The sequence below is a fragment of the Ornithorhynchus anatinus genome, unplaced genomic scaffold (assembly GCF_004115215.2).
Source record: "Ornithorhynchus anatinus isolate Pmale09 unplaced genomic scaffold, mOrnAna1.pri.v4 scaffold_264_arrow_ctg1, whole genome shotgun sequence".
Classification (NCBI taxonomy): domain Eukaryota; kingdom Metazoa; phylum Chordata; class Mammalia; order Monotremata; family Ornithorhynchidae; genus Ornithorhynchus; species Ornithorhynchus anatinus.
The window spans coordinates 449-23,316 of NW_024396743.1; the positions used below are offsets into that span (position 1 = coordinate 449).

Sequence of the window (22,868 nt, forward strand, 5' to 3'; positions counted from 1 at the left end):
CCCGAAGTCTCTGTCCATCCCAACCCCCTAAGAACCTCGCTGAATGCCGCTCTGACGCTAGCATGGCCGAGGGTTCTGGGAAGGCCATGAATTCTCCACACCTCACAATCTCACATACCCACCATCCAACCCCCTGTCCCCAAGATATGCTCTGAACTGTCACATTATTTCAGAGGGCCCTGTTCCCAAGAGGAGAGTGGGAGGGCTGAGGATAAGCTAAGGCCTCCTCTCAGCTGAGCCCCCCACCCCATCCCACCCCAGGCCGAGTCTGCTCCGTCCCCACTGTCTCCACAACCAGCTACCTGAGTTCAAGGTAGGCCTGGGCCAGCCTGCCCAGCATGCGGTCATCCCCTAGTACCACCACGCGGGCCGTGTGCAGCGGCTGGGCCCCGAGCGGTGGTTGCGCATGACTCCGAGGATCTCCAGCCAGCCCCTGCCAGCAGGGGGGCAGCCAGGCCTCCAGGGGCCCCACCCGCTTCCTGACACCCCCCTTGCGCTGCAGGCGGAACTGTTCGGGCTCTGGGATCTCCTCGGGCCCGGGCGGCAGGTCGCGTTCGATCCCGCTGTCCGTAGACAGTATAGAGAAGCGAGCTGGCTCCCCGGCCTGCCCAGAGACTGCCAGGCCCTGGACATCAAAGGCCTCTGGGTCTGCGTGGAGGCAGGAGGGGTCGCAGTGGTCACAGGGGTCGCTGTGGAGGAACCGTACCAGCTCCTTCCCTGGGGAGAACCAGGGGCGGCAGTCAGCGATGCAGGAGCGGGAATGGGGCTGGGGTTCAGAGATGGCTCTCCCTAGGGACCCTGCCTCAGCTCCCAAACTCCCCACCCCTTGCCCTCCAAACAGATCGTGGTGGAACCTTCGGGAGCCCCACAGACACTCACATTCTCCTGGGTGATCACAGTGTCCGATGCTGCCGCACCTGGCTGTCCCCCAGCCCCTCCTACCCCCACCCCCACCGGCCAGAGAGACACTTACAAAGCTGCTCTTTATCTGTCCACAGGTAGAAGCCAATGCGGGGACTGGGCAGAGGGATGACCGGGGGCAGGGCTGGAGGTGTGGCCAGGGAAGGATCATCTAAAGACAGACGTATCGCGAGGGGAAGGCCCTTCCTTTTGCTTCTCACCCCGTGTTGCCTCCACCCCCAGTGGCCCCCCCGCCACCCCGGAACACCTTCCTACAGTCCCCTCTGCTCCCCTGAGGCTCCACAAATGCCCCCCATTTCGCCCCCCTCTGGCTGTAACAGCTCTCCAGCTGCTCCCCCACCCTACCCTCATTCCAGTTACAGCAGGCTCACAGCCTCCCTCCACCCTGACAGCCCACCTCAGTCCTCCCTGTCGCCTCCCCCTGACCCACCATATCCAGGCCGACCCCATGGCTCAAGTCATGATGGACGTTACAGGGTGGGGTGGCCAACTGCCTGGTTGAGCCAGGAGGCAGGACCTCTGCCCACCCAAACCCGCGATCCCACTGCCCCGCGCTCACCTCCTACCACCTCCGCTCCGAGCAGCGATCTATAGAGCTCCTCCAGTCTCCTCACGTGCCCACCCTGGGTGGCACCCAGCTCGCTGCCTGCCTGCTGCACCATGGCCACCACTGCATGGAAGCAGCGCTCCAGGTCACTGCGGGGGCCATTCTGCCAGGCAGGGAAGTAGAGGCCCTATTGGATGTGACCCTTTCCTCAGCCCTGGTCAGCCCTCTTTAAGACCGCCAAGCAGGGATACTTCATCTACTGCATGAAAGGGGCAACTGTCCCAGGCCCTCTCCTTTGGGACCCCTGCTGACACCCTGAGAACCGCACCCTGGGAACTGTATCCCGGAGCCACCAATACCCTGACAGCAAATTCCGCCAAGCGGCTCCTGGACCACCATCACCATCCTGACACCAGCCCACCAAGGCTGCTTAGGGTCTGATAGAAGCCGCTCAAGGGGACCGGCTGGGTGCCGGAGCAGGGCAAGACAGACAGGGGAGAAATGGCTTGGTCCGGGGGGGAACCACAGCCAGCGTTGGAAGGTCAACCCCAGCACCCAAGCTACCCTGGGCACAGTGAGCTTGGGCAGTGGGATTCTGCCCTCCGGACAGAGCAAGGGGTGGAGTCGGGGCTAGGAATGGGGGTGATCAGTAGCTCAGGGAAACCGGGGGGAGAATACGCTAATTACCTTCAACCTCCTCTGCAGTGCACCCACATCACAGGCCTTGCCCAAGGCCATCCGCATGGCCTGGGCGACCACATGGAACATGCAGGCCCAAGGGCTCTCCCGGGGCTGCTGCTGGGTCCCTTCAACCTCTAGGAGCAGGGCATTGCACACGGCCGTGGAGACCAGATCCGGATCCACAAACAGGAATACCCTGCAGGGGGCGGCAGAAAGGGTCAAAGGATGGTGTCCATGATGACCATCTGGGTGAAGAGCAGCAGAGGACAAGCTCTCTGCTCCCAGACGGGGGCCCTGTGTGAGCACCAGGGGAGCAGGAGGAGAGGCATCTTCCCAGACTCCCAGTCTACCTCTCAGGGCATCCTACCCAGTTCAGCCTCCAGGGATCATGGGGCTGGAAAGTATACCCAGAGATCAACCAGATCAACCCCCTGCCTCCAAGCAGACTGGTCTTCACCCACCTGGCCCTATGGGTATCGATTCTGGGGTTTAAACACTCTGAAAAGGAGCTTCCCTACCTGTTCTCAAAGTGCAGCGATCCTGGAACTGGGAAGTTCTTTGTAATGGCAAAGCCAAACCTCCTCTGCTGCAACTTTAACCCATTTTCTCCTGCCTGGTCCTTCACCAGTGTCCTCCCCCAATCCCTTGTCGCAGGCCCTTGGGCCTCTCAGTTTTCTCCAAAGGCCAGAAGGTTGTGCCACTGGGGAACTGGCCATGGGATGACTGGGATGTAGGTGGAGGGGATGAGAGGTGTTAGGGTACCAGGGGTGGGGGTGCCAGGGCTCGGAGGCCTTGGTGGCTGGGTGGGGGTGCCAGGGGCACTCACTGCTCCTGGTACAGGTACATCTCATTGGGCAGGCTGTGCTCCGCGAGGACCGTCCGCTGGTACAGGAGGCCTGGGTAAAGAGACCTAGGCAGCTGGAGAAGGGAACACCGGGGCAAGCCACGCCACCCCCTCCCGCCCCCATCCCACCAGTCCCCTGCGACTGGCAGGAGCCCTGACACCCCAGACCTCCATACCCGGGACAGCTTTCTCCAGCTTCAACAGGATTGCAGAGTGCCAAGCCAGGGAGCAGTAGGGCCTGGGTAGGGTCAGTAACCGCGTGCAGAAGGCATAGGCTCTGTCAAAGAGGTTATCGGAGGTGCAGGGGGCCTGTGGGGCCAGAAAGGGCCTCAGAGCTCTGACTGGGGACTCCCTGGCCCTCACAACTGGGGTTGAGGCCCAGATACGAGGGGAGGGAGCTGGGAGCAAGACCTCTGTCAGGGTCAACCTGGTTGGAACTGAGTTGATGGGCTGGGCAGGAGTGAGACTGAGGGCTGGGTAACATGGACACAGGAACTCCCTCTCATTCTTTGCTGAGGGTGCCCATGGTGATAGGGAAATACAAGTCACCAATTTGCTCAGCCCCCGCCTCACCCCACTACTGCATGACAACTGGGGGACATGAAGAATCTAGGTTAGGGGTGCTTGCGTCCAGGGGGTGGGGTGGGTCCGGGGTACCACCGTCACCCCCACCCCACCTCCACCCCCATCCCCCCTCTACCTCCCTACCTTCGTTAGTGTATATATTAGTGTGTGTAGCAGGGGGATGATGTGATGAGCTTGGTCCCCTCTCTCCACCTGAAAAACAGCCCCCCAGTTCAGTGGTGGTGGCAGAGGGGCTGGGGACGCAGGTGTCCAGGTAGGCTCATAGGCAGGTGACCCCAGAGTCCATGGGCCAGTCCCACTGGACTCAGCGCAGCCCCACTGGGTCCAGCAGAGCTGGGAACCTCCAGAGGGAAGGATCTGGGTCCTTCCAATGGCCAAACAATTACCATATTGATTAAGCATTCACTCTGCCCAGGACTCTGCTAAGCACAGAGGCAGAGCTTGAAAGAGTGGAAATCTGGACCTTTATGGGACTCATCTTCCGCCCCCTACAATGGGGATAAGTCCCCAAGGACCCAAGGCAGGTCAGCGGCAGAGCTGAGGCTCTCCGGAGTCCTGGACCTGTGCTCTTTCCACTAGGCCACGCTGCCTCTCCAGGAAGCAGAAAGCTAAGATGCCTCCTCTTTAGGGAATGTTCACTCCCTGTCCCAAGCGACAGGACCATCGTCTAGGCCCCTCCCCTAAGCCCCTTCCCCAGCCCTTCGCAGCACCCTGCCACAGGCCTCCCCAGTGCCTTGTCACAGCCCTCTCATCTCCCCAGTCCTCCCCAGAAACCCACCACCAGCCCTCCCCACTCACCTCCTCCCTCTGCCCTCCCCAGCAGCCTACCACCAGCCCCACACTCACCCTCTCCAGCTCATTGAGCAGAATTCGCACCAAAGCCAAGCTCTTCCTGGGATCACGTTCAATCTTCTTGTGCAATGACCATTGCCACATCCCTGGGGGAGGGGAGGAGGGGAAGGAGGGCAGGGAGGGAGCACCGATGTGAGGAGAGAGGAGTCGGGCACCCACCCTGATCACCCACCCTCGGCCTCTACCCCACGGCTCCAGGCTGCCCCCTCCTGCCTGGTTTAAGGTTGACACACTGGTTGGACTGAGGCAGAGACCACGAACTCGAGAGCTGATTACTTGGGGGTGCATGAGGCAAGGCGGTGGGAGAAGGAGTGTGGTGGGGGGGGACCCCGTACAAACAGGCAGTTGAGCAAAGTTCAGGACACGAGGCCGATGCTGAGCCCAGAGGGCCAAGGGCCAGCAGAGGGTGGGACCCCGAGGGCGGGGACCTTGGGCACAGAGGAACCCAGAGCAGAACGGGGGGAACTCCTACCTCGGTTGCTCCGGAAGTCTGGTCTTTGTGTGTCCAGTTCCCGCAGGATGGTCTGCACACTGCGTAGCAAGTCCCGTTCTGCCTCGGGGGCCGTGGGTGAGGACCCTTGGCACTCCCAGCCTAGGGAGTGACCGAGGGACCGCCCAGCCTGAGTCACTGCCTCTGCCATGGCCCCCAAGGGACCAGGGCAGGCTCTTTTTCCACGGCTCCAGAGCCTCTGATCCAGGCTGGAGGTGGGGGTCACCAAGGGGCCCTGGGAGTGGGGCTTCCTCCCTTCACCCTGAGCACCAACCTCCATCTGGGGGCAGGTTTGAAGAGGTGCTGGGATAGGACGGGGACCAAGTTCCCAGAATCCTAAAGTCTTAAAATGAATCAGGTCTCGGCCAGTCTGACTGAGGAGATGAGCGCCCCACCCCAGAAGTTACCGTGCGGGCAGCAGGGCCATGGGGCCACTGGGGAAGGGAGGAGCTGGGGCTGCCCCAGTGGGGAAGGATGAAGCAACCTGCCCCAAGAGCTGCCTCCCATCCTTATCCAAGGAAAGGTGCCCATCCTCATCCTCCCTGATCTGTACCGGGAGCTCGTGCCTATCTCACCAGGCCACCCAACCAATCGCCCCCAGTCCAGGTACATGAGTTGCTGTGGGGCCCCAGACGTGCTACCATGGACACACTACCAGACACATCACCACAAGCACAGTCACACAAATACACCACCAGTCAGACCACCTCAACACACCACCATGAACACATGGCCAGGCACACCACCACAAACATACCACCAGTCATGCTGCCTCAGACATGCCACCACAGACATGCCACAACAAAGACACCACCAATAGCACTACCTCAGACATGCCACCACAAACACACGACCACTTGTACTACCTCAGACGCACCATGACAGATGCGCAACCACAGACTGGCCACCATGATCACACCACCTGCCAGTCACCCTCCCTCAAACAGGCCTGAGGGCAGCCTGACTGTGACTCCGACCAGGCCTCAGAAATTATCAGAATTAGGATTGGGTGATGGGGGGCGGGCGGTGTGCTGGAATGGCTAGTCCTTCTTTGAGGTCACCACCCTCATTGAGTCAGCATCGACTAATGCCTTCCCTGTCGAATACCTCACTCTTTTCCATCCTCCATGAGGCTGGGGAGTAAGGAGCATTTCACTTCTGCAGGGCTCTTGGGTCTAAAAATAGCTCTCAGACCTCCAGCATCCTCATGGCCAGGAGTGAGAGCACAGCTGAGCTGTTTCTCCCATGTGCCCTGGAGCCAGGGATGGCCCTGCCCGAAGCACAGAGGAGTCTCAGGCTCAGAGGGGGCAAATGTCCAGTGTCACATAGAAGGCCGGGGTGGAGTAGAAACTAGACCCTAGTCCCATACTCCCTATTTGTCACTCCCTGCTGCCCTCGAGACCCCCACCTGCTCCCTCCTCACTGTGTCCCTTGAATACACCAGCTCCCAGGAACCTGAGCCAGTATCTAGGACCCCCTTTACTGGAGTGGCTCTTGGCAGGATGGGGAAAACTTGAGGCAGAGGCAGATGCCTGGGCTTCGCCTATGACTAGAGGGCCTGGTCCTGTTCCCTCTGTCTCTCTGTTTTCCGGGCCCCTCTGCTTAGGTCTCAGGTCCTAGTCACATAATAGCAAAGATGGCATTTGTTAGCGTTGGGGGTGGGGGTGGGGGGGAGCAAGGTGATCAGGTTGTCCCAATTGAGGTTCACAGCCTTAATCCCCATTTTATAGATGAGGGAGCTGAGGCACAGAGAAGTAAATGACTTGTCCAAAGTCACACAGCTGACAAGTGGCAGAGCCGGGATTAGAACCCATGACCTCTGACTCCCAAGCCTGTGCTTTTTCCACTTAGCCATGCTACTTCTCTTCACATGACTCCCTTCAGGCCTCCCTCCCTCCCTTCAGGCCTCCTTCTCTCGTAGGTCCCGGCTACCCTCGCCTCCGCCCTCCACAGTCTTGTGCCCCCGCTGACCTGGGCCATCCATGGAGGACGTCGGAGCGAGGCCGCTCTGCCAGCAGGACGGGGTCATGGACAGTTTTCCCTCTGCTCTGGCATGGCCTTGGGCTCGGGCAGTTCCGCACGGCGGGGCCTGGAGGCATGGCGGGGCGTGAGGTCCCTGGGCATGGGGAGACCCAGCAAGCCCGCCTCCCAGCAGCCAAGACCCCAGTCTCTCCCGTTTCAGCCCGGCTTTCCTGACTCTGGGCTCCGCCCCAATCCCGGACCCATCTTCCCGACCCGTCTCCCACACTAACCGTCTACCGGATAGGACCCCACTTTACCAGTGCCACCCCTCTTACCCCTTCCCCTACGCTCCCCCCGACCAAACCCCCTCATCCCACTCTCCCCCCTTCCCTCTTCCCCACCCATGCCCCATCCCAGTCCTCCTGTCCCACCGCCACCCCTCCTTCACCTCTCCCCCTCTCCCCGTCCAGGGCCCCGCCACCTCGTTCCCATCCAAACCCTCCCCTCCCCCCCGCTCTCTCCCCCTCTCCCCCTTGCACTCACAGCTACTTTCAAGTGTGGCCTCTGGAACCCCCACTCCATTACAGGTAAACTACCTTTCATCCATGACCTTTTCCTTTCCCGCTCTCTCCTCCTCCTCGCCCTTTCAGAAATGTGGCTCACTGCCGAAGACACGGTCTCCGCCGCTGCTTTCTCCAGCGGAGGCCTCTCCTTCTCCCACTCCCCCAGACTCACCGGAAAGGGAGGAGGCGTCGGCTTCCTCCTCTCATCCCGTTGCCGCTTCCGCACTATCCCTCCTCCACCTTCCCTCTCCTTTTCCTCCTTTGAAGCCCATATCATTCGCCTCTACCACTCGCTCCGGATACTTGTAGCTGTCGTCTACCGCCCTCCTGGTCCGACCTCCGACTTCTTCAACCACCTAGACCCCTTTCTCACCTTCCTTCTCTCCTTCTCTCTGCCCACTCTGATCCTCGGAGACTTCAACATTGACCCGCAATACAAGGAGGGGAAACTGAGTCTGCCCTGCACCTGTCCTCCCCACCCCCACAACCTCACCCTTGTGCCCCAGGAAAGGGAATTCGAATCTCGAAATGAGCCCTTGCCGAGGTCCGGCGGGACTGCTGGGAGAAGGGAGTGGAGTGGAGGAGGAGTCCCGAGTGCCAGGCGGCAGGGCCGCAGGTGCCACCCACGGGCTGGACTAGAGGAGGTTTCCCGGGACTCAAGCACGGAGACAGGGTCAGGGCCAGCGGCCACCGGATGGACGAAGGGCCATGGCCACGAAAGCTGTTGACGATACCAGGCTGGGCGGGGAGATTAAGGACGGCGGAGGCCCAAGAAAGCGCAGAGCCTGGTAAGGCCGGAGGAGAGAGGGGCGCAAGGTGGCTCTCTTGGTCAAACTGGGCTGTCGGACCGGGGGCATAGGGTCTGCCCTCGTTGCCTCTGTCCAGCCCCCTCCCCCTCCCCTGCGGCGTCCCCAGCCAAACCACACTCGCTCAGAGCCGCCTTTGTCTCGGAGCTCATTTCCCACCTGGACCCTGAGCCCCTGGGCCATGGGCGGTCATGGGCCGACACGGGCCGTCACGGGTCAGGCCAGCCATGACACCACCCACCAACGCCCCGAGGCGGACCGGGTCCCTCGGCAACAGCTGCAGTAGTTCAGAGCTATCTGTTTTCTGCCCCAGTGACTCGGCTGGGGCTCCGACCGCTTCTCCCACTAGAGGAGTATGCCCTCCATGGCCGGGCTAGGCACGAGGTCTGGTGCCCGACCCCTGCCCGAGGTCCTGTCCGGTGTCTGGGCTGGGAGCAAGAGTGTGATCGCGGGAAGGCCACGCCAAGGCCCTGCTCCTCCACCGGCCCTCCCCCGACCCAAACCTGGGGGGCTCTGGCTCCCGGCTAGAGGGTCCTCCGGGGTCCCTCCTATCTGGGGAGGGGCCATTTGAGGAGGGGAGGACTCACGGGGCAGCCCAGGGGAAAGCAGAGGGTCCAAATTCCCTGCACCCTTCTCCCAGGGCGCGTGCATATATGTGCGTGGGCACACCCACCCACGCCATCCACACACACACTACACCACACCTCCCTCCTCCTTATAAGAAGCAGCATGGCTGTGAGAAGTGGCGGCGTCTACTGTTCAGGGCACTGGCCTGGGAGTCAGAAGGACCTGAGTTCTAGTGCCGGCTATTCCACTTGTCTTCTGTGTGACCTTGGGCGAGTCACTTCGCTTCTCTGGGCTCAGTTACTACATCTATACAATGAGGATTAAGTCTGTGATCCCCATGTTGGACATGGACTATGTCCAACCTGATTGGCTTGTAACCAGTGCTTAAAACAGTGCCTGGCAAGTAGTAAGTATTTAATGATGATGATGGTATTTGTTAAGAGCGTTCTATGTGCCAGGCACCGTACTAAACACTGGGGGAGTTACAAGCAAAGCGAGAAGAACACAATTCTTGTCCCACATGGGGCTCAAAGTCTCAATCCCAGTTTACAGATGAGGTAACTGAGGCATAGAGAAGTGAAGTGACTTGAAAAAGGTCACACAGCAGACACATGACAGAGCTGGGATTGGAGCCCATGACCTTCTGACTCCCAGGCCCGTGCTCTGTCCACTACAATGATAATGGCATTTGTTAAGTGTTTACTATGTGCCAAGCACTGTACTACACACTATGCCATGCTACTTCTCACTAGAGACACATGCGAGCATGTGTGAGCTTCAGTACTAGGGACAGATTGGGCCTGGGCTTCGGGTTGGGTAAAGTAGCCATGAACCCCCTCCCAGAGGGCTAAAGGGGATCTTCCCAGCATGCAGTTGCTCAGCAGAGGTGGAGCGGCTGCACTGGGGTTGTGGTAGGAGGAGGTGGGAACTGGATGGAAAACAGTTATTGTCACATTCCCCTGCCTCTGTCCTCTGTCCCCTGTCCCCTGTCCCCTGTTCCTGAGGGCTCCAAGAGGCTAGGATGGGTCCCAGGCTTGCCCGCTCTCTGGGGCAGAAAGGTCAGCAGGCACGGGGTGGGAGGAGGGCCGAGGGGGAGCAAGCAAGCGAACACCCACCTGACTCCCCAAACCAGACCAGGGTCCAACAGCCACAAGTCAGGGCTAGTAGATGGTGAGGGGGTAGGGGTGCCGGGCGGAGGGCTGGGGGAGGGGCGCCACCCGGGCAGCTGACTTCCGGAGCCGCTGGGTGGCCCAGGCGCGAAGGAAACTTGGTTTCCTCTTTGCTGCCTGACTGCCCCCTTCCCTTGTCATAGTCTCCCTGTGGTCGTCCCCCAACACACACAGACACACGCACACATATATACACAAACACACACCCCACTCCATTCTCACGGCCCTCCTTCCCTCCTTCCCCCAAACACACACACACACACACACACTCCATTCTCACGGAGGGCCCCAACCAGCCGGGGGGTCGGGAGCCAGTAATCAGGGTCAAGATCCGGGAGCCTCTCTTCTCCTCGCCTTTGGAACCAGGCAGGTCTGACTCCTACCCGCAGGGGTCCAGTCTGAAGCCGTTCTAGCCTTCTCCCCACCCCCACTCCCTTCCCCCAGCCAGGCCGGGGCGGGAAGGAGACACCGCAGTCCCGCGGTAGCCCTCAGCGACGACAGTGATGATAGAGGCTGGGCCTGGCCCTGGGTCTGGGGTGGGTTGAGTCTGAGGGCTGTGTGTGGACAGGGGGAGGGGGGCTTTGCGGGGCGGGGGAGGGGTCCTTGTTTCCAGAGGTCCCCGGGGCAATCAGAGATCAGGACCTGTAGGGTCCAACCCAGCTGCCCCCCACCACACACACACACACACACACACACACACACATGCCTTTCAGCAGAGGAAATTGCCCTGGGACTGAGGACTGGAGGGTTGAAGGGTTGAAGGTTCAGAGGGTGGGAGCGTTGAAGGTTTGGAGGGTTGGAGGGAGACCTGGACTCTACCCTTCCGGCGTTTGGATTCCCCTTCTGGAAAGGAAGCTGCAGGCTTGGGGTCCTGGGGATGAAATAGGGGAAGGGAAGGTGGGAAGCAAAGTGATGGGGCGGGAGCAGAGCTGGGAGGCAGCAATGAGAGCCACCAACCTCTCCTTGAACAAACAGGGATAGCTGCAATAGTTCAGGCTTCCCAGGCCCCAGTGCTGGGTGTGTGCGTGGGGAGAGGGGTGCTCAGTGTCTCCTGGGATCCGGCATGAGGTGGTGGGGGAGGTAGAATGCTTGGCCCTAACATTATGTGGGCTCCTGATATGGGGAAAGGTGCATGACATAGCTGCGGGGTGGGGAGGAGGAGCAGGGGTTGGAAGAGGGAGGAGGAGGGGGAGATGGTGGTGCAGAAATTTCCTTGCCCAGGGGTCTCCATGCTGTGGGGAGAGTCGATGGGGCAGAGGGTTGGGCCCAGAGTTTGGAGCCTGGCCTGACCTGGCCTTTCACTGACCACACTGGCTTTGGCTCGACTCAAATGTAGGTTTTTCTGGGACTGTTTTAGACAGGGAAGGTCTTCACAGTGCCAGCATAATTCCTCCTGGACCACCGGTATGCAACTTTCCCTGCAGAATCTCCCTCCCGTTGCCCTCCTCCTCATTCCTGAAGAGTAGAGGGGGCTCGGAAACGGACTCAGATCCTACCTTGGCCATCAGAACCCTCATCGCAAATTTCTTCCCCTAACGGCCTAGTTGAGTCTAGCAGTTCCCACTCGGGCAGCCCAGCAACACTTCCCCCGCCCCTCTCCCTCTGTCCTCAGGGAAACGGAATTAAGGAAAGGAGCGGGCAGATGGAAGGCGGGGAGAGGTCAGTGACTCCCCCTGCTGCAGCCCCGAGTCAGTTCCCTTCTCCGCCAGGGCCACCCTCCTTCGGCCCCTTCCCTGGCCGTCCCGAGGGTCAGACCCGCGCTGAGCTGCAGCACCCCCCCTCGTTCCACCCACTTCACTAGCCCCCAGACCCCCGCCTTCCATCCTCCACCCTCACACAGAACTGCCGCCCCCCTCCATTTCTCCCCTCCTCCCCGCAAACTGCAAACCCCCGCCATCCACCCACTCACTCCTGCAACCCGGAGACCCTCGCTAACCCTCCCCTCACTCCCACTACCCGGAGACCCCCTCCATCTCTACCCTCGCTCCCGCAAAGCTGCAGCCCCCGGATCCCCCACCTCCACCCCCGCCAAACCCACGGGACTGAAGCCCTCGGCGTTCCCCTCGGAGAGGTACTTGCTGCAGATGGCGGGTCTGCTCCGGGGTCACATGTCCTGATAGGGAAAGGGCTGGGGACCACCGAAGGAACCAGCCCCGTTTCGCGCCTGCCAAGGCTCTCCTGTGTAGATCCTAGTTCAGGGCGGACTCGCCCCCTACTCGGCCCGGCCCCGCCCCGCCCCGCCCCGCCCCCTCGGCCCCGGCCCCGGCCCCGGCCCCGGCCCCACCTCGGGCCCAGCCCGTTCGTGGTGAGACCTTCGGTCTGAAGTCACAGCCTTATCTGCCGCCCGAGCTTCCCTTTCCTCGGCCCGGAATGCCCGGCCCGGGGGCGGTGCCCGGGCACGGCCAGGGGCAGGGACTCGGCGGAGGGAGGGAAGGAGTGGGGAGGATGAGCAGGACCCGTGGCGACGGTTTCTTTTTCAATCATCCCGCCTGGCTGCTCTGTCTTAATAATAATAATAATGTTGGTATTTGTTAAGCGCTTACTATGTGCCGAGCACTGTTCTAAGCGCTGGGGTAGACACAGGGGAATCAGGTTGTCCCACGTGGGGCTCACAGTCTTAATCCCCATTTTACAGATGAGGGAACTGAGGCACAGAGAAGTGAAGTGACTTGCCCACAGTCACACAGCCGACAAGTGGCAGAGCTGGGATTCGAACTCATGAGCCCTGACTCCAAAGCCCATGCTCTTTCCACTGAGCCACGCTGCTTCTGTCCCATAGTTCCCTGGATCACATAATAATAATAATAATAATGTTGGTATTTGTTAAGCGCTTACTATGTGCCGAGCACTGTTCTAAGCGCTGGGGTAGACACAGGGGAATCAGGTTGTCCCACGTGGGGCTCACAGTCTTAATCCCCATTTTACAGATGAGGGAACTGAGGCACCGAGAAGTTAAGTGACTTGCCCAAAGTCACACAGCTGGCAAGTGGCAGAGCCGGGGTTTGAACCCATGACCTCTGACTCCAAAGCCCGTGCTCTTTCCAGTGAGCCACACATCCTTCTGTCTCCTTGTCGCTCGATGCCCTTCAGTGCACTCAATGCCCCCGCCCTTCTTCTCACTGGTTCTCTGGTCTTCCATCCCATCGTCTCTCTGTGCCACTGTCCTGCTGACTCTCCAGCACCCTGTCTCTCCGTCTCTGTTCCCTGCACTCCCTCCTCATTCTCCCTCGGTCCCTGTGTCCCTCAGCATCCCTAGAACCCACTGGGCGATGTGCCAGAGCTCTTGCCCTGCTTGCCTTGAGAAGACCCACAGGGACAGGGCCGCGCTGTTTCCCTACTTCCCAGACAGCAAAACTGAGGCCAAGAAACAGGGAGAGATCCCCTCAAGCCCCTCAGCCTCCCTGACGGGCAAGGCCTGCATTGTCCTGCACAGAGAGGGTAGGCGCCCACCAGGGATCGGGACCAGGCCTGGGTCAGAACAGGCAGGAGAGGAGCCCTCGTGGGGGAATAGCGACAGGGGAGAGAAGGCGATGCGGCGGTATGTAGCCTCCCAGGGAGCCAAGGTAGGATCCAACCTCCCCACACCTTCTGGGGTCAGTGGGAAGCGTGTGTCCACCACCACGGAAGTGCAAGCCAAGAATGGCAGAGCCCCTGTTGCATACTGCCCCTTGCTATCCTGGTGGAGTCCTGGGGCTGGTTCCGCAACTCCTTATCAGTTTCCGTTCTAACAGAAGAGGAAATCACAGGCTCAGGCTCAGGGAGGGGGGCTGGGGCCCGGACATCGGGGTGGGGGTGGGGGTGGGGGGCTGAAGACCAGAGGACTGGAGGTAGGATCAACGTCAAGATGAGAAACCCCAGTTAGCTCGCAGCTGCCCCTCACCCCAGGACTCTAACAATCATGCGAAAACGGCTCCTTTGAGCTCTCTCTGGAAAAACCACTTAGCAAAGGGAGGGTTCAAATCCCAATTGGCCACTTGAGAAAGCAGGTCTGAAGTCAGGGAAGGCTGGGGGAGTTGAAGGCCAAGAGTAGCAGTCTGAGACCACCCTGGGAGCACTGGGGACGGGGAAAGGAGTGGGGGAGGGGGAGGGCTAGAGCTGGTGGCATTGAGAGGTGAAGAGCCCAGTCCCCATTCCCTGACCTGAATACGGACAGACGGAGACAGAGCAGGATGAGGGAAGCATCGGAGCAGAGAGGCTGGAGCTGACTCACAGTTTGGGGGATTTCCTGAGTCTGCCTGCAAGGAAAGTGCCTCTTCCCCGGAGCAGCTGGAATTACCTCTCCTGAGTCCTGACCCTCATCCCACCTTGGCCTGCTGCATTCCAGGTCTGGGGTTTATGTCGTATGCCTCCCACCTTTCTGCCCCTGCCTCCCCGCTGCACACGCATACCCTCTTAGCCACCAAGATCCATCTTCCCCCTTACCCTACCCATCCTTCTCCCACCTCCCCACATTCCCTGAGGGTTACCTGAGGGTTGGTGCCTGCCCAAACCCCACCTGCCACCAGCTGCCAGCCGGGGCCCCAGGCTCTGAGACTGCTCCAGCGCTTCCCAGCCAGCAGCAGGGTGAGGCCCGGGCTCTGAGACTGCTCTAATGCTATCCAACCAGCAGCAGGGTAAGGACCCAGACTCTGAGGCTGCTTCAGCGTTTCCCAATTGGTAGCAGGGTGAGGGCCCAGGGCCAGGGCTGAGGGAGACACCGCTCACGATGCTCTTTGCTGCCAGGCACCCAGGCTGGATCCGGGGCTGGCAGCAGGGGCTGACAGGCACTAGCAGACATTGATTCCAAAGCCAGGTTGCTGCTATGGCAGCAGCGGTGGCTTGGCCCACTTGGATGATGAGTGGTGTCAGGGCCAAGGAGAGCTAAAGAGTCCTGGCACTGCCCAGAGCTCAGACACGGTCACCCTTTTTGAGCCCAGTGGGGGTTTCCAGGTGGACTTCTTCCTGACGCGGGGAGTCACCCCAGATCTGGTCAGCCAGACCTGGCACCCTGGCAGCCCAGCCCCACCCCAGGATCCTGGAAAGCATCACCCACTTAAACTGGAGGGCCTAGGGGAGTGGGAGCCACCTGTCCTCAAGCCCTGCAGACCAAGTAAAATCAATCAATCAACCACATTTATTGAGTGCTTACTACGTGCAGAGCACTGTACTAAAAGTGCTTGGGAGAGTACGATATAATGACAAATAGACACATTCCCTGCCCAGCTCGGCCCACCCCAGCCTGGGGACCAAAGGAGACTGAGGTGTTCTGGCCCAGCATGGGGACTGGGAGAAAATGATGAGTCCCACCCAGTACGGGAAATGAAAGAGCCAGAAGTTCTAGCTGAGCTTGACCATGCCCAAGGGCTGCGGGGAGACTGAGGGGTCTCAGTCAAACTCAGGATCTGGCCACAGGCACCCATACTTAACTGTCACCAACAGGCCAGGCTCAGGAGCTAGCCTGAGGCATCTCACTGGGTGGAAGAGCCTCTCTTTGCCACACACTCCCCCCGCTCCCCGCTCCCCCCACCCACCGTGCACTTGCCAGTACTAGTCTATTGTGTCCATTGCTCCAGCAGGAACGTGACGGGTGGGGGCAAGACCGTTTGAGTGGCACTATGCAGGCCATCAGGGCTGGAATCAATTCCTCCACACATTTTCTTGGTCCTGAATCCAGGCTGTCTCATCCTTAGCGTGTGTGCGTGCATGTGTGGGTGTCTGGGAACGTCTACCTGGCACTGTCTCATCTCTTGGCGTTCCCAGGCTCCTGCTGTCCTCTCCGCAGAGTGGGGAAGCAGCCTGAAGGGCAGAGGGCACCCTGAAACAATCCTGGCACAAACGAATTGAGGGGAGCAAAGTCCAAAACGCCTGGTTCCAATCCAGCTCTCCACCCCTTGCCAGCACTTGCAAGCTGAACAGTAGCCCTGGGTCCTGTCGCGCTGCCAGATGGGATACACTGAATGCGGGGGGATTCCGGACCGGGCCCAGCTCCTGCTCCAGGGTGTGGCAAAGAATCGGGAAGCTGTTGGAATGGAGAAAGAACCTCTGGGCCCCCGGGCCGGGGCCCTGCCGACCTTTCGAACGACACATCGGGGAGACATCAGTTCACCTGTGCCGAGAGCGCCGCCTGCTGGGCTCCCAGCACAGGCGCCGATGGGAAGAAAATTTTATTTCGGGGAATTTGTAAGCGTTTACTATCTGTCAGGCACTGTCCTAAGCGCTGGGGTAGATATATGCTAATCAGGTTGGACACAGTCCACGTCCCACATGGGGCTCACAGTATTAATCCCCATTTTAAAGGTGAGAAGTAGCATGGCCTAGTGAATACAGCATAGGCCTAGGAGTCAGAAAGACTGGATTCTAGCTCTGGCTTTGCCATTTGTTTGCTGTGTGACCTTGGGCAAGTCACATCGCTTCTCTGTGCAACAGTTACCTCATCTGTAAAGTGGGGATTAAGACTGCGAGCCCCATGTGGGGCTTCTGTCTACCCCAGAGCTTATAACTTCTCTGGGCCTCAGTTCCCTCATCTGTAAAATGGGGATGAAGACTGTGAGCCCCATGTGGGACAACCTGATTACCTTGTATCCCCCCAGCGCTTAGAACAGTGCTTGGCACATAGTAAATGTTTAACAAATGCCATTATTTATTATTATTATTATTACAGTGCCTGATACATAGTAAGTGCTTAAAAAATACCATTAGAAAAAAATAAAAGGATGAAGTAATAGAGGCACCGAGAAGTGAGTTGCTCAAGTTTACACTGCAGACAAGTGGCAGAGCCGGCAATAGAACTCAAGTCCTTCTGACTTCTAGGCCCATGCTCAATCCACTAGGCCATGCTGCTTTTCATAAGAACTGAATTGGGCTGAAAGAGTTTTGGCTAGGGACCTCCAGGGGGATATGGAGTGGCTGAGGGTGGCAACCAGCCCAGACGCCCAGGCCTCTCCTCAAACTCCCAGACTCACCCACCCCTTAGGGTTCAGGCAGAATAATAATAATAATAATAATAATAATGGTATTTGTTAAGCATTTACTATGTGCCAGGAACTGTACTACACAGAAGAAGCTGTTCCCAGGGCGAAGCAAGTTGGAAGCTGAGCTTGGCCTGAGCACTGGCCCTAAGGAGACCTGTGGCCAAGCACCTCTGGTCAGGGAAGGGGGCGGGAGATGGGGAGGGACAGCTTGTCACCCACCCGTACAGGACCCACACCACCGTTTTTCCTTCAATAGTAAAACATATTTCTTATTTGGTGATTTCTATATGCCAAGCACTAAGCACTGGGGATGACCAGATAGGACATGATTCCTGTCCCACCATCGAAAAGGAAGGAAAAATTTAATTAGCTTTCTCTCTCCTGCAGTACCTAGCTGAAGTACTACAAGCCAGACTGCACACTTAACTCATCTAACCCCAACCTAGTCTCTCTCCACCTCGATCTCATCTTTCTCACCCCGACCCCTCGCCCACATCCTCCCTCTGGCCTGGAACTCCCTCCCCCTTCATCTCGACAGTCCATCATTCTCCCCACCTTCAAAACCCTCCTAAAACAGCATCTCTTTCAAGAGGCCTTCCCCAGCTAAGCCCTCATTTCTCCTACCCGCTCTCCCCTCTGTGTCACCTGTGCACTTGGCTGGGTACCCCTTAAGCACTTTGATATTTACACCAGCCCCACAGCACTCATGTACACATCTTTATACTTTACTACAGACATTAAAATAAATTACACATGGGGGAATTTACCCTATCTGTAATTTATTTTAATGCCTGTCCCCATTTGTAAGCTTCTTTTGGTCACGAATCATGTCTACCAACTCTACTGTACTGTGGTTTCCCAAGTGCTTGGTACAGTGTTCTGCACACAGTAAGCACTCAAAAAAAATGACACTGATTTCATTATTTTATCCCCATTTTAAAGATGAGGAAACTGAGGCCCAGGGAGGTTAACTGTCTTGCCCAAGATCCCAGGGCTAGAACCGGGGTGACCTGAATTCCAGTCCTCTCCTCCCACCATTGGTCAGGCCACTGCCTCCTTCACTGTTTCAACACCTTCCCCTCCACAATCCCACTCAACTACCACACACAGGGCCTTCCACAAATAGATGCTTTTAATTAATTTAAATAATCATTTTTACAAAAAGCCATCTCCCGAGCCCTGCTCCCCCCCCCCACCCCCAACACACCTGCACAGCTCTTCACCTGAGAGGGCAAGGGGTTGGGCCCCAGGGGAGGTTGTGCCGTTGCAGGAGGGGGAAGAATTGAACTTGCATTTTGGGGCTGCCGCAGGCGCAGATTTCCACCCCTTCTCGGGGAGGGGATGTGCAGGGTCATCCCTCCCTCTGGAGAGCACAAGCCACTTTTCTGTCCTGGACCTCCCATCCCCTTAGCAAGGGCCCTGGTGTGGAAGGTGCTGGGGCAGGTCTCACCTGGAGGCCAGATGAGATTCTAGAGCCCAGCCACTGCTCCTCTGCCCGCCTCCATGGGCAGCCCCACTTTGGGGATGCTGCCAGGCCAAGCCCCTTCCTCAAACCACCCCCCCACACACACCAGGGGCAGGGAATGGGATGCTTTGTCCCCACCCCAACAACCTCCTGGACCCTGATCCTGCCCTTGGAGGGTCCCATACCTTCCCTGTGTCCCTGAGGGGTCTGGCCCAGACAAGCAAGAGCGCTCATACACACACTCACACACGGAGACACACACACCCACCCACACACAGGTGTGTGAAGGGTGTGGTTAGGGCGGAGCGCCGCTAAAGGTCATGATGGGAAGGTAGAGCAGAGAGGAGAAGTCGGGCGAGTCCTGGGCGCCTGAGGGGTTCCGGGCTGAGGGAAGGGGCCTCCTGCTCTCAGGTCTGTAGCAGGCGGATACCTCGCACCTATAGACACACCAAAACCTGGGATAAGATCAGCGCACCAGCTGGCGGGGGTGGGGGTGAGCAAACAATAGGGAGGATGGGAGGTCAGCACATCAGTTGAGAGGGGAGGTCAATGCACAGGCTGAAGGAAGGGTGGGATGTCGGTGCACCAGCCTAGGGGAGGAGGGAGGGAGGTCAGTGCATCAGCCTGCTTGGGGCGGTGGGGGGGGGAGGGGGGCGGCCCGAGGTCAGCACACAAACCAAAGTGGGAGTGGACAGTCAACGCACCAGAAGAGGAGGCAGGGGCTAAGTATGCCCAGAAGGGGACCCGGCCCAGATTTCCCACCTGATCACACTCTGCAGGATTTTTTGCTCATCCTGATCGAGACACACAGCAAAGGGGCAGTTGCTGGAACCGATGACTTGCACCTTGTCCACTGTGACCTGCATCGTACTGAGCTGGAGGGACAAGACTGAGTCAGGGTCTCAGACATCTTGTACCAGGCCCAGAGTGGACTCTGATTCCCAAACTCTGACCTCGAGCCCAGAATGGACGCCGATTTCCAGACTCTAACCCCGGGCCCAGCAGAGTTTCAAAGCGGCCATGGGGAGAAAGGGCTTCAACACGGGAGGGGCCTTGAAATACGACTGACTGACTGACTGACTGAAGGGCAGAGCAGGGCAGGGGCTGCCAGAGGCCTGCAGCCTGTAAGGACCAGCACCGACCAGTCCCAGCCCTGACTCCACTTACCCACGCACCCCCCAACCCCACCACATCACCCTGGCCCCATCCTGACCCCAGGGAAACGGTAGGGTTGGCGGGGGGGGGGGGTGGAGAGGAATGCCCGGGATGTGAAATCCTTAGACTTGAGGGAAAATTAACCCCATCTAAGAACCACAGGGTCACAGCTGCTTATAAATAAATCGGAGCCCCAAAGAAGCCAGGCATGAATAAATAAGAGGTGATGACAAGGTGGGGGCTACAATCCAGGACCCTCCCTGTCCCACTCAATCGGTCAATCAGCTGCACACCTGGTTGCAATTCTTCTTGCATTTAGAATTTTGTCGCTTCACCACTTCTGTCAGGGTCAGCGTCAGAGAGTCGGTGGTGCAGCCTGCAGGAGTGGGATTGGGTCCGGGGATGAGTTGGGTCCACGAAAGGGTTAGGTCCCGGGTGGGGTTGGGTCTGGGGAGGGGCTGGGTCTGAGGGGGGATTGGATCTAGGGCGGGACCGGGACCGAGGAGGACCCAGCCACTTGCCCCTCCACCGCCTTCAGGAATTAACTCTGGCTGCAAATGTGGCCTCGGGGCTCCTGGAGGCGAGGCCGACCCGGCCCGTTCCCGCCCTGTGGCCGCACCCGCCACTCTCCCACCCTGTCCCCGGGCCCAGTCCGGCCCGGCCCCTCACCCAGCTCCTCCTGGTTCCGACAGGCCTTGTTCAGATTGACCGAGGTGCAAATCTTCTCCAGGTGGGTCCAGCGGCTGCGCCCGCTGACCGCAGTCTGAGGGCGACACAGGCGGACGGCTCAGCCCCCACCGTCCCGCCGACGGGGATGCGGCCGCCGGATGGCTCTAAGGGGAGCCCGTGGTCCGGGTGCGCGGCCGGTGGGGCGGGGCTGGGGGAAAGCTGGCTCGGCAGCGAATCCCTAACGGGGGCAGGGGAGGGGGTCCGGTGGCCATTGGCCTGGGACGGCCTCCAAATTTGACAGCAGCAAAGCCGGACACCAGGGCAGGTCAGGCAGGGACTGGGTTGGCAAAGCCGGAAACGCACGGTCCCCCCAGCCCGCTCCTGCCTTCGGCCACTCTCTTCGGCCCCCCTGGCGCCCCCGCTCCTTCCCCACCCCAGGCCCTCGCTGCGAGTGACTCAGCGAGGTGTCCGGGAGCCCGGCAGACGGGTCCACGTCGAAAAACCAAGTTCTCTCGTCGACTCGCTCCCGGCTTAGAGGGGTGGGCAGGGGAGAATGCGGGGAGAGGAGAATGGATGGGGGAAGGGGAGAATGGATGGGGGAAGGGGAGAATGGTTTGGGGATGGGGAGAATGGTTTGGGGAGGGGGAGAATGGATGGGGGAGGGGGAGAATGGATGGGGGAGGGGGAGAATGGATGGGGGAGGGGGAGAATGGATGGGGGAAGGGGAGAATGGCGGGAAGGGGAGGGGCCTCGCGGGCTTTGCTGATGGGAAGGTCCGTGGCCCCGACCGGTGGAAGGCTAGGCGTGCCCCTCACCGTGCTGTAGGCGACCTTTAGTGTTAGCGGGACGGCCTCGCTGTCCCCGTCGATGCCCAGCCTCTTACTCCCCGGACCTGCGGGACACCCGTCCGCTGATCTCAGCTCCGGACCCCTGCACCGCCCTGGGCTCTGAGCGCGCCGCCCTGGTCCCGGCCTCTTCCCACGGGGGAGAAGGGGGTACCCCGCGCCTAGGACTCGGCCCCGCCACTCCCGCTCCCCCAGTTTCGCTTCTCCCCTTTGGCTCTCCTCTCCCCCGCCCCCTCCACCCCCCCGCCCCCCTCCCCTACCCCCCGTGCCCTGCCCCTGCCCAGGGGTACACCGACCGGAAGCTTTGATGGCTCTGGTGGCGGCAGAATGACCCAGCTCCAGCGACTGGAGAAAAATCTCCGTCATCGTCTCGCCTCCGAGGAAAGTCAACTATGTACGGGGATGGAGGGGGGGTAGTAATAATAATAATGATAATGACGGTATCTGTTAAGCACTTACTATGTGCCAGGCACTGTACTAAGCGCTGGGGTAGATACAAGCCAATCGGATAGGACACAGTGCCTGTCCCATGTGGGACTCACGGTCTCAATCCCCATTTTACGGATGAGGGAACTGAGGCCCAGAGAAGTAAAGTGACTTGCCCAAGATCACACAGCAGACAAGTGGCGAAGTAGGGATTAGAACCCATGACCTTCTGACTCCCAGGCCCGTGCTCTATCGACAAGAAGTAGGGACGTGGTCAGAAGAGTGCGGAGCAGTGGTGGGTGGGGGCCGGGTGGGAACGCACCTCGGTCTGGTAGAGCTGCAGCAGCACGGGCCGCGTGGCGAAGCGGCAGTAGTAGAGCAGCACGTCGGCCAGGATGGGCAGCCGCCCCGCAGCCCGGCCCGGAGCCCCGCCCGGAGCTCGCTCGGGGACCTCCGGCGGCCGTGGCTGCTGAACCGGCACAGAACGAGCGCAAGTCAGGCCGGGCCACGGGCACCCGAGGGATGCACGGCCAGGCCCTGTCAGGGAGGGGCTTTCCGGCTCACTCCCCCGGGCTTACACCTCACACACACACCCCTTCATGTACTCACACATACTTTGACATGCTGACACACACGCACATACCTCACTGGCTTACATTCATTCATTCGGTCGGATTTATTAAGGGCTTACTGTTTGCAGAGCACGGTACTAAGCGTTTGGGAAAGTACAGCACAACAATACACCGTGACATTCACCTCCCACCACAAGCTCACAGACACCCTCTCGTGCACTCACACATACGAGGCCTCCGGTGGACACATGGGCAGGGGGGGAACCTCCTCCCTCCCCCATCCCTCCCCCCTCCGACAAACAGTTCCTCTCCCCACCCTTCAAAGCCTTGTTGAAGGCACATATCCTCCAAGAGGCCTTCCCTGACTAAGCCCTCTTTTCCTCTTCTCCCACTCCCTTCTGCGTCGCCCTGACTTGGTCCCTTCATTCATCCCCCCTCCCAGGCCCACAGTACTCATGCACATATCTGTAACTTATATATTTACATTAATGTCTGTCTTCCCCTTCAGACTGTAAGCTCGTTGTGGGAATGGGATGTATTGTTACATTGCACTCTCCCAAGCGCTTAGTATAACGCTTTGCACGCAGTAAGCGCTTAATAAATACAACTGAATGAATGAATGGAGAGACTGTCTTTTCAAGGTGCAAAGCCTCATTTCCGAAACTTGATATCAGACGTGCTTCCACCTCTCTCCCCCTGCACCATAGCGCATCCTCCTTGGGGACTTTCCGCCCCACATCGGCCCCAGTCCGCGTTTGGGTACCGGGAGCCGGGGGAAGGGATGCCTCTGGACAGGAGG

At 59.3% G+C, this 22,868-nt stretch overlaps 2 protein-coding genes across 8 annotated transcripts in view; both read right to left on the reverse strand.

Moving 5' to 3' along the window:
* Nucleotides 1–267: 267 nt before the first annotated feature.
* PIK3R6 (phosphoinositide-3-kinase regulatory subunit 6) lies at nucleotides 268–7,176 on the reverse strand. Its single transcript, XM_029056770.2, has 10 exons — nucleotides 6,892–7,176; nucleotides 4,903–5,022; nucleotides 4,425–4,516; nucleotides 3,702–3,770; nucleotides 3,170–3,302; nucleotides 2,976–3,045; nucleotides 2,156–2,345; nucleotides 1,481–1,631; nucleotides 974–1,072; nucleotides 268–717 (listed from the first exon to the last, which is right to left on the reverse strand). Exons 1-10 carry the CDS (start codon nucleotides 6,947–6,949, stop codon nucleotides 299–301), a joined length of 1,401 nt encoding a protein of 466 aa, XP_028912603.2. The 5' UTR covers nucleotides 6,950–7,176; the 3' UTR covers nucleotides 268–298.
* A 7,469-nt stretch (nucleotides 7,177–14,645) lies between these two features.
* The window catches only part of PIK3R5 (phosphoinositide-3-kinase regulatory subunit 5), a 37,934-nt gene continuing 29,711 nt past the window's right edge, over nucleotides 14,646–22,868 (reverse strand). For 3 of the 7 annotated variants that reach the window (XM_029057001.2, XM_029057002.2, XM_029057009.2), the window contains 7 exons: nucleotides 21,820–21,966; nucleotides 21,368–21,461; nucleotides 21,042–21,118; nucleotides 20,227–20,320; nucleotides 19,851–19,933; nucleotides 19,165–19,277; nucleotides 14,647–15,985 (listed from right to left, as the gene is read on the reverse strand). In XM_029057001.2, the coding sequence (XP_028912834.1) occupies nucleotides 15,604–15,985; nucleotides 19,165–19,277; nucleotides 19,851–19,933; nucleotides 20,227–20,320; nucleotides 21,042–21,118; nucleotides 21,368–21,461; nucleotides 21,820–21,966 (990 nt within the window). In that variant the 3' untranslated portion in view covers nucleotides 14,647–15,603. Of the gene's footprint in view, nucleotides 15,986–18,051; nucleotides 18,840–19,164; nucleotides 19,278–19,850; nucleotides 19,934–20,226; nucleotides 20,321–21,041; nucleotides 21,119–21,367; nucleotides 21,462–21,819; nucleotides 21,967–22,868 lie in introns of those variants that run through there. The other 4 variants (XM_029057006.2, XM_029057004.2, XM_029057008.2 and 1 more) reach the window with 4 other exon arrangements.